General features: G+C 33.4%; 1 protein-coding gene and 1 long non-coding RNA gene across 2 annotated transcripts in view; both read left to right on the plus strand.

Annotated features, from left to right (window-relative positions):
- Positions 1–840: 840 nt before the first annotated feature.
- On the plus strand, positions 841–8,423 carry LOC141301583 (uncharacterized). The gene is made up of 2 exons (XR_012342196.1): positions 841–5,771; positions 6,818–8,423. It is a non-coding gene; the product is annotated as an uncharacterized lncRNA (long non-coding RNA).
- Positions 8,424–9,635: 1,212 nt separating this feature from the next.
- The window catches only part of yars2 (tyrosyl-tRNA synthetase 2, mitochondrial), a 10,429-nt gene continuing 9,021 nt past the window's right edge, over positions 9,636–11,043 (plus strand). Inside the window, exon 1 of the mRNA XM_073832034.1 lies at positions 9,636–10,701. Within this exon, the coding sequence (XP_073688135.1) occupies positions 9,932–10,701 (770 nt within the window). The 5' untranslated portion in view covers positions 9,636–9,931. The remainder of the gene's footprint in view (positions 10,702–11,043) is intronic.

Consider the following 11,043-nt stretch of genomic DNA (forward strand, 5'->3'; position numbering starts at 1 on the left):
ATAGAAGTGACTAAAATTTGACTAAAACTAATAAGCATTTTAGTCCAAAAGACTAAAACTAAGACTAAATCTAAGATGGTTGTCAAAAACAACACTGGTTTGAAGCATCATTCTATTTAGAATTTGCACGTTCCTAATGAACATTACGTTTGATGACAGTAACAGTTCTCTAAAAGCCCATTTTGTTAAAGAAAACATTCAATGCAGAAACCCAGAAATCACTGTACAGAGTTGCATTTGCACTGTCACGATGCGTTGCTGCAGCTTGCTTTAATTTCCTTCCTGTCTAAAGGAAAAGGTTCACACCGTTGGTTGTCAGTTCCTCCAGCAGTCTGTCGCTCTTCTCCGTTCTTGTCAATTTCTCAGAAACCGCAGTGCCTCGTTTCATCTTTGCAGTGAAGAACGTCTCATTCTCATTTTTACTGATCTATATAAACCAGATAGAGAAGCTAATCATAAAAAAAGAGATCTGTGTCATACCAAACTCTGTTATCTACGTGAAAAAGTTGTTGTGTAAGGGGCCGTTCACACAGAACGCATTTTTGCATGATACTATGATGCTTTTCCATTGTTTTTCTATGTAAACATGCACTAAAGCGACATGTTAAGAGTTTTGTTTGTTTGTTTTTCCCTTTCTGCTGCCCTGTCAAAATCAAAAGCATATTCTGTGTGAACCGGCCCTAAGAGTTCAATGGTACATGAAGTGGCATTCGATGGATTAGAATCAAGCTACGAATTGGATATGGAGCCCCTAAAGGGACATGGTGATCCTAAATCATGGGATGGATGAAACATTTTTTTTTTTTTTTGTAAATTATTAAGAAATTTCGAGGTTGATCTTTGCAAATTTTTGCAACCACTCTTAAAAATATTAAGTTGCAGCAAAAAACTTTGCGTTTGCTCGCAAAGCATTTTTTTTCACTCACAAAAGTATTATGTTCCAACAAAAAAACTTTGCAATTGCTCTTAAAAATATTGCGTTGACCCCCCCAAAAAAAATTTGCTCACAAAACATTTTTGTGTTTCGCTCACCAAAGTATTGCGCTTTAACAAAAATCTTTGCGATCGCTCGTAAAAATATTGTGTTGCCCCAAAAAACTTTGCGTTTGCATGCAAAACAGTTAAATAAAGTAAGTTAATAAAAACAGTTTAATTGTTTTGACGAAAAACATTGCAAAGGTGCTCTTAAAAATGTTGTGTTCCTCCAAGATAATGTGCCTTCGGTCACAAAACATCTGTTTGCTCACAAAAGTATTGCATTTTAACGAAACACTTACTCTTAAAAATATTGTGTTGCCCCCAAAAAACATTGCGTTTGCTCGCAAAACACTTTTGTTTGCTTATGAAAGTGTTGCTTTCCAACAAAAAACAATTTAATCACTCTTAAAAATATTGCCTTGCCCCAAAAAACTTTGCATTTGTTTTCACTCACAAAACTTAAAAATATTGCGTTGCCATGAAAAACTTTATGTTTGCTTGCAAAACATTTTTGTTCGTTTGTGAAAGTATTGCGTTCCAACAAAAAACTTTGGAGTTGCTCCTAAAAACCTTTTCATTTGCTTGCAAAACACTTTGTAATCGCTCACAAAACACTTTGGTTCGCTTACGAATGTCCTGTTTCCAACAAAAAAACTTTGCAATCATTCTTAAAAATATTATGTTGCCCCCAAAAAACATTTTGCATTTTAACAGTTTTGCAAATGATTGCAAAGTTTCTAGGGAAACACAATACTTTTGCAAATGTATGCAAAAGCTTGGTAAACGAACACCACGTTTCTCTGGAAACACAAACGAACATAACAGTTTTGCGAATGACTGCAAAGTTTCTCGGAAAACACAATCCTTTTTTTGAACAAATGCAAAAGTTTTTCGAATGATCACAAACTTTCTTGGGAAACACAACACTTTTCTGAACAAATGCAAAAGTTTTGCGAATGACCTCTGATTTCTCGGGATACACAATATTTTTGCGAACGAACGTAACAGTATCTGCGTTTCCATTACCCTTTAAATTGTGCAAATTGAAATTGCGAATTGAAAATACGCCTAATGGAAAGACGTCAATAGCGCAAAAAATACGCTCACATGAGGTGGTTTTTCAGGCAATTTAGAAAAGGGATATTTCGCAAAACAGCAATGGAAATGTTTTTTCCGCATTTTCAGGTCACATTCGATTAAATATAGGCTAAATTTCAGAAAAAAATAACCCATTGCCAATGACTTATCGTGAGAGGAAAAATTTCAGTTTCAATCGCATAACATTGGTTAATGGAAACGCCATCATTTCGCAATACTTAACGCAGCTAGTTTTGCAAATGATCTCAAAGTTTCTGGGGAAACACAATACTTTTGCAAACGAACGTAACAGTTTTGCGAATGATAGCAAAGTTTCTTGGGAAACACAACACTTTTCTGAACAAATGCAAAAGTTTTGCGAATGACCTCTGATTTCTCGGGATACACAATATTGTTGCGAACGAACGTAACAGTATCTGCGTTTCCATTACCCTTTAAATTGTGCAAATTTAAATTGCGCAAATTGAAATTGCGAATTGAAAATACGCCTAATGGAAACACGTCAATAGCGCAAAAAATACGCTCACATGAGGTGGTTTTTCAGGCAATTTAGAAAAGGGATATTTCGCAAAACAGCAATGGAAATGTTTTTCCCGCATTTTCAGGTCACATTCGATTAAATATAGGCTAAATTTCAGAAAAAAACCCATTGCCATGACTTATCGTGAGAGGAAAAATTTCAGTTTCAATCGCATAACATTGGTTAATGGAAACGCCATCATTTCGCAATACTTAACGCAGCTAGTTTTGCAAATGATCTCAAAGTTTCTGGGGAAACTCAATACTTTTGCAAACGAACGTAACAGTTTTGCGAATGATTGCAAAGTTTCTTGGGAAACACAACACTTTTCTGAACAAATGCAAAAGTTTTGCGAATGACCTCTGATTTCTCGGGATACACAATATTTTTGCGAACGAACGTAACAGTATCTGCGTTTCCATTACCCTTTAAATTGTGCAAATTGAAATTGCGAATTGAAAATACACCTAATGGAAACACGTCAATAGCGCAAAAAATACGCTCACATGAGGTGGTTTTTCAGGCAATTTAGAAAAAGGATATTTCGCAAAACAGCAATGGAAGAGTTTTTTCCGCATTTTCAGGTCACATTCAATTAAATATAGGCAAAATTTCAGAAAAAAAACCCCATTGCCAATGACTTATCGTGAGAGGAAAAATTTCAGTTTCAATCGCATAACATTGGTTAATGGAAACGCCATCATTTCGCAATACTTAACGCAGCTAGTTTTGCAAATGATCTCAAAGTTTCTGGGGAAACACAATACTTTTCTGAACAAATGCAAAAGTTTTGCGAATGACCTCTGATTTCTCGGGATACACAATATTTTTGCGAACGAACGTAACAGTATCTGCGTTTCCATTACCCTTTAAATTGTGCAAATTGAAATTGCGAATTGAAAATACGCCTAATGGAAACACGTCAATAGCGCAAAAAATACGCTCACATGAGGTGGTTTTTCAGGCAATTTAGAAAAAGGATATTTCGCAAAACAGCAGTGGAAATGTTTTTTCCGCATTTACAGGTCACATTTGATTAAATATAGGCAAAATTTCAGAAAAAAACCCATTGCCAATGACTTATCGTGAGAGGAAAAATTTCAGTTTCAATCGCATAACATTGGTTAATGGAAACGCCATCATTTCGCAATACTTAACGCAGCTAGTTTTGCAAATGATCGCAAAGTTTCTGGGGAAACTCAATACTTTTGCAAACGAACGTAACAGTTTTGCGAATTACTGCAAAGTTTCTTGAGAAACAAAAGCAATTTTGCGAATGAACATAACAGTTCTTTTTTCTCATGGAACAGTTGAATGTTTTCCAATTTAACGCAAAGCTGCGAGAGAAGGCCATCACTATGTTCCCTAAGGTGCTCCGTAAAACATTTCTTGTGAATGTAAATGTTTAGTTTTCCATGTCACCAGCATTACCGTTACGAAGTTGTGAGCAATTGCGATCAATAACTTGTCTATTTTCATGTCAAAAAAGCTACTTTTTACATGAGAAAACTCGGTGTATTTTCATATTCCTAGTAAGTACCCTTCTTAGGTTGTGACCTAAAGCGTTTAAAAATGCATTCGCAGTCAGCGATTAAACTGCTGGAGGTCATCGAGTCTCTTAGTTGCTATTCGACCAACAGCAGGTCGCTTCTCATTTGCATCAAGTTGAAAGCTGCTTGTCAATGGTCACCAAAAAAATGAAATCGGTTGTATTGTCACTGCAAATCGTCGTCAACCTGAACATCAATGTATCCAGCTGTATCCGTGAACCCACTTTCCTGCAAATGGATGCACTTAAACTGTAAAGTTTCGTTTGTAACTGGAAATGCTGAAGCTTTGCAACGCTGTAAATAGCGTATGCTTTTTGATAAACGCTTTTTAAGGTTTAAGACATTGTATGCATTTAGGTATTTACGCTACCGAGATTATGACCTTGTTGATTGAAATGTAGTCTTTTTATACTAAAGCAAAGCTATCTTTATTAATATATAAATAGCAGATGTGGTGAAATGAAAGAGGTTTATGCAGTGCAATGTAAATATGGGGGAAGATTTGTCACCGAACGACATTTGCATGGGAATTCATGTCGTATTTTCCACATTCCTTTTAAATTCAGAGGACCTGCGCATTTACACCCTAGACGAAAGATGAAAGATGACCAGAGCGGCTGATTATCCCAAGATTTCATTATGTTCTATGAGTTTTTCTAATGGATTTCTAACATGACATAAATGATCGGTTTTATGAAAGCTTGTTTCCATCACAGGACAAAATTGATTTTAGATTTTAGTAATCATTGTAAATTGAAAAAAAAAAATATATATATATTATTCGAAAGCTTAAACACCCAAATTTATCCTGTAAAAGCATTCACAAAGAAATGGTAGTAAAATTTACTACAATATTTTAAAAACAAATGGCCTCGCTGGAAAGTTTCAAAGTTTCTTAGTTATTTTGTGACGGAACGAATATTGTGACAGAAATTTATAAATTTGTGACAGGAAAATGCAAGATATAAACCCAAAATCAGAATTGCGAGATATTAGCTGAATTCTAAAACAAAAAAAATCTAAATTACAAAATATAAACTTAGAATTCAAAGAAAAGAAGATCTGAGGGGAAAAAAAACAAAACTTGCATGAAATAAACATCAGAATTGTGACATACTGCGACATATAAACTCAATTCTAAAACAAAAGATTTAAATTTTTCTGAAATATAAAAAAAAAGAAAAGAAGTAAAAATTGTGAGAAACTTGAGAATTCTGAGAGAAAATAAACATCAGAATTGTGAGATATAAACTGAATTCAAAAACCAAAACTCAGAATTCTAAGAAAAAAACTTCAGATTTGCAAAATACAAACCTGAATTCTAAAACAAAAAGTCTGAATTGCGAAATATGAACTCAATAATTCAAAGAAAAGAAGTAAAAATTGTGAGAAACTTGGAATTCTGAGAAAAAAAAACATCTGAATTGTGAAATATAAACTGAATTCTAAAACAAAAAAGATAGAATTGCAAAATAAACTCCGAATTTAAAGAAAAGAAGTAAAAATTGTTAGAAACTCAGAATTCTGAGAAATTAAAAATCAGAAATTGCAAGATATAAACTGAATTCTAAAAACAAACAAAAAACAGAATTGCAAAATATAAACTCAGAATTCAAAGAAAAGAAGTAAAAATTGTGAGAATCTTGGAATTCTGAGAAAAAAATCTGAATTGTGAAATATAAACTGATTTCTAAAACAAAAAGGTTAGAATTGCAAAATAAACTCTGAATTTAAAGAAAATAAGTGAAAATTGTAAGAAACTCAGAATTCTGAGGGAAAACAATCAAAATGTGCAAGATATAAACTGAATTCTAAAACAGAAAAACAGAATTGCAAAATATAAGCTCAGAATTCAAAGAAAATAAGCACAAATTGTGAGAAACTCAGAATTATGAGAAAAAAAATAAATAAAAAATTGCAAGATATAAACTCAAAATTCCATGAAAAAACATCAGAATTGCAAGATATAAACTGAATTCTAAAACAAAACAAAAATCAGCATTACGAAATGTAAACTCAGAATTAAAAGAAAATAAGTACAAATTTAAAAACTCAGAAAATAATTCTGAGAAAAAAATCTAAACTTGCAAGATATAAACTCAAAATTCTGATAAAAACATCAGAATTGTGAGATATAAACTGAATTCTGAAACAAAAAGTCAGAATTGTGAAATATAAACTCAGAATTCAAAGAAAAGTAAAAATTCTGAGAACCTCAGAATTCTGAGAAATTAAAAATCAGAAATTGCAAGATATAAACTGAATTCTAAAACGAAAAAACAGAATTGCAAAATATAAACTCAGAATTCAAAGATTGCAAGATATAAACTAAATTCTAAAACAAAAAAAATCAGAATTGCGAAATATAAACTCAGAATTTATAGAAAGTAAAAATTGTGAAAAACTCAGAATTCTGAGAAAACGTCAGAATTGCGAGATATAAACTGAATTCTAAAACAAAACAAAAATCAGAATTACGAAATATAAACTCAGAATTAAAAGAAAATAAGTACAAATTTAAAAACTCAGAAAATAATTCTGAGAAAAAAATCTAAACTTGCAAGATATAAACTCAAAATTCTGATAAAAACATCAGAATTGTGAGATATAAACTGAATTCTGAAACAAAAAGTCAGAATTGTGAAATATAAACTCAGAATTCAAAGAAAAGTAAAAAATGTGAGAAACTGAATTCTGAGAAAACAGAATTGCGAGATATAAACTGAATTCTAAAACAAAACAAAAATCAGAATTACAAAATATAAACTCAGAATTCAAAGAAAATAAATACAAATTTAAAAACTCAGAAAATAATTCTGAGAAAAAAAATCTAAACTCGCAAGATATAAACTCAAAATTCTGATAAAAACATCAGAATTGTGAGATATAAACTGAATTCTGAAACAAAAAGTCAGAATTGTGAAATATAAACTCAGAATTCATAGAAAAGAAGTAAAAATTGTGAGAAACTCAGAATTCTGAGAAATTAAAAATCAAAAATTGCAAGATATAAACTGAAAATTCTGAGAAAAAACATCAGAATTGCAAGATATAAACTGAATTCTAACACAAAAATCTGAATTGCGAAATATAAACTCAGAATTCAAAGAAAATAAATACAAATGTAAAAACTCAGAAAAGAATTCTGAGAAAAAAAAATCTAAACTCGCAAGATATAAACTCAAAATTCTGATAAAAACATCAGAATTGTGAAATCTAAACAGAAGATAAAATCTGAGTAAAAAGTCCAAATTGTGAGATACAAAAAAAAAATCATAATTATCATTTTATAATTTTTTATTTTATTATTTTTTTAGTATATTTTTTTCTTTTTCTTTCTGTGGTGGAAACAAACTTCCATACTGTGCCATAGACTCATAACGACCAATCATTTTTGAACGCCGTCTGGTCTCGGGGTGTTTGGGATCCTCACCTGCTGTACTGTACTGTACTGTACTGTGTGCTCCATGAGGTCTCAGGTAAAGAACGGAGGTACTGATGATATGCATCATCCACAACTGCCTGTGACGCAAAGTCAAGCCAAATGCAAGCCTCTCTCCGTCGCCGTCATAAAATGCACTCCCTGCTGTCATACTGTCATTTTCAGAAATTAATCAATACATTTGTTTGCATTTTACATTCTTGTTTTGTGTTTCCGTGTAAATGTGTCTCATCAGAATGTACTGAATTCATCCTCCGCCTCATTCACTTGTTAGTGCGCTTGAGCTTAGTATGCATACTGTTAAGTAGTATGCTATTCTGATTTGTCTCTTCTGGTGCCTTAGATCCAGATTGTAAGAAACTGTATGAAGTGTTATGGCATGGATGAATGAAACTCACTTTATAACAGAAATATGTCATGTTTTAAATCAAGTTTGCAATGCTCCCAAGATTTGTATACATAAAGTATTTTGTTTTTTCAGATTAAAACGAAATGTTTGATTGTCAGCAGCTTTGCTTTTCTAACTAGAGAGCTTGGTGTTTTTATATAGAAGGGATTTTAACAATGTGGTATCAGGGAAATGTCTCGGTCTTCCCCGTTAGTCCCTGACTGTAGCTCAGGTCATAGTAAAGTAAAGTGTAAAATAATACTAAATGCTTGATTTTAAGAAGCTGGTTGATACAGATCTGTGACTTTATACTAGCTGATTATTAATATACTGCTGCAAAAAGGCCTCTGTGGTGGTGTTTTTGCTGTACTTTGGCTTAATATAGACAAAATGTTTGACAAATGTATATCTAGTCTCAAAATAAATGACATCTTTGTAAAACTCAAATGTGGAAAAGTGTCTTAAGTAAACAATTAGGAAAAAGATACCAAACCAGTACTCACCTAAAAGTACACTTGTATAGTGGTGTAGATAGATTGTGTTTTTTTATTATTTTGTAATCTTAAACTCCTTTTTTTAATCGATTGAATAATCTAAAACATTTGTTTATTAGCAATAGGACGTGTTTGATTGAAAATCGCGGGCTGTCACGTGGTACGAATGACTTTTCTCAGCGCTGGTCTGTTTGGACCAATCATCACTGTTACTTTTCTCAGCGCTGGTAGTGTGGACCAATCACAGCGCCTCGTTATTACAGAAATAGGTAAAGACATTGGAAAGACATTGCTAGCTTGACTTTCTATATTTAAATAAATCTATAGAACTAATACATGCAAACGACTGCAATTCTTTAGTGCATGAACCTCGTCAAAGACGATAAAGTCCTGAGATTTGAATGTTGTTTAATGGAGATTTGGCTTTTTGGGCCACTGCGTGCCCTCTGGTGGGAAAAAACACAGCTTGTATCTCAATAAAAACTATAAAATATAATAGGTCAACTTACTCAACCGTTAAATCTGAGTTCATAATTATAATTATAAATATATATATATATATATATATATATATATATATATATATATATATATATATATATATATATATATTATCATCACTATTATTAAAAAAATAACTATAAAATATAATAAATAGGTCAACTTAATTAACCATTAAATCTGAGTTCTTTATATATACACATATACATGTAAATAACTGTATTCATTTACATTCAATTATATTATATTTATCATTAAAATAAGAAAATAAAAATGCAGCATATAATATTCGAGCAGTTACATCCATTTTTTTATTTTCAGAAAAATATGGAAATTAACACTTTTCCTCAAAAATACACAAATACATGTTGACTGAAGTTTACCAATGATAAAGTGTCAATAAAAAATAACTATAAAATATAATAAATAGGTCAACTTAATGAACCATTAAATCTGAGTTCTTTATATATACATATAAATGAATGTAAATACATTTATTTACATGTGTATACTATTATCATTAAAATAAGAAAATAAAAATGCAGCATATAATATTTGAGCAGTTATATCCATTTTTTTTTTGCAAAAGTAATGCATTTTTTTATTTTAAAATAATTAAAAGGAATAATGACAATTTTATTTTGCCCAGTCGAATTGCAGAGGTCCTGAAAAAGAAGGGCCAACACTGCAAATACTGACTCTTTGCATAAATGTCATGTAATTGTCGATAAAAGCCTTTGAAACGTATGAAGTGCTTGTAATTATATTTCAGTACATCACAGAAACAACTGAAACAAAGATCTAAAAGCAGTTGAGCAGTAAACTTTGTGAAAACTAATATTTGTGTCATTCTCAACTTTTGGCCACGGCTGTATATAGCCATTCTACTTACTTTTATTTCTACACTCCCACATCTGTCCATTAGGTGGCGAGAGTGTTCATCAAAACTACAGATCAAACATGGCTGCGTCCATTGCGCGGTCATGCTGTCGAGTTCATTCGCGTGTCATATTCAGAAAAACGTCTTATTTAATAGCTTCATTGCACTGTTCTCCATCTAGAAGAAGCGGGCTGCTTTTATCCCTGCATAACCGAGGCCTCCTGAAGGACTCGTTCCCTGACCACGCGGCTCAAGCGGAACTCCCGGATCTGCTCCGGTCCGGTCCGCAGACCATCTACTGCGGCTTCGACCCCACCGCGGACAGCCTGCACGCCGGGAACCTGCTCGCCATCATCGGCCTGCTACACTTCAGAGCCGCGGGCCATGAAGTCATCGCGCTGCTCGGGGGAGCCACGGCGCAGATCGGCGACCCGAGCGGGAAGTTGGCCGAGAGAGAGCGCCTCTCGTCGGCTACGGTGGAGCAGAACTCCCGCGGGATTCTGGAGAGCCTCCACCGGATCTTCACCCACCACGAGCTGTACTTTTGCCCGGACTCGAGTAAGCTGGGCCGGCTGACGGTGCTCAATAACCGCAGCTGGTACAAGGACTGGAACGTGCTGGAGTTCTTCTCGGAGGTCGGGCGGTGTTTTCGGATGGGAACGATGCTCAGCCGCCACAGCGTCCAGTCTCGACTGAAGAGCGCGGAGGGCATGAGCTTCACCGAGTTCTCCTACCAGATCTTCCAGGCGTTTGACTTCTATCGTTTGCATCAGCTGCACGGCTGCAGGATCCAACTGGGCGGAACTGATCAACTGGGAAACATCATGAGCGGACACGAGCTCATCCACAGGTATGATCTTATCACTGTCAAAAATATTTTTTTTTATGTTTTTTAAACACCAAGCCTACATTTATTTGATCCAAAGTACAGCAAAAGCTGTAATATTGTAAAATATTTTTACTGTTTAAAATGACTGCTTTCTATTTGAATCTATTCTAAAATGTCATTTATTTCTTTGATCAAAGCTACATTTTCAGCATCATTACTCCAGTCTTCAGTGTCACATGATCCTTCAGAAATCATTCTAATATGCTGATTTGCTGCTCAAGAAACAATTATTATTATTATTATTATTATTATTATTTTCAATATTCTTTGATGAATGGAAAGATCCAAAGATCAGCATTTGTT

This window comes from Garra rufa, chromosome 25 (assembly GCF_049309525.1).
Source record: "Garra rufa chromosome 25, GarRuf1.0, whole genome shotgun sequence".
Classification (NCBI taxonomy): Eukaryota; Metazoa; Chordata; class Actinopteri; order Cypriniformes; family Cyprinidae; genus Garra; species Garra rufa.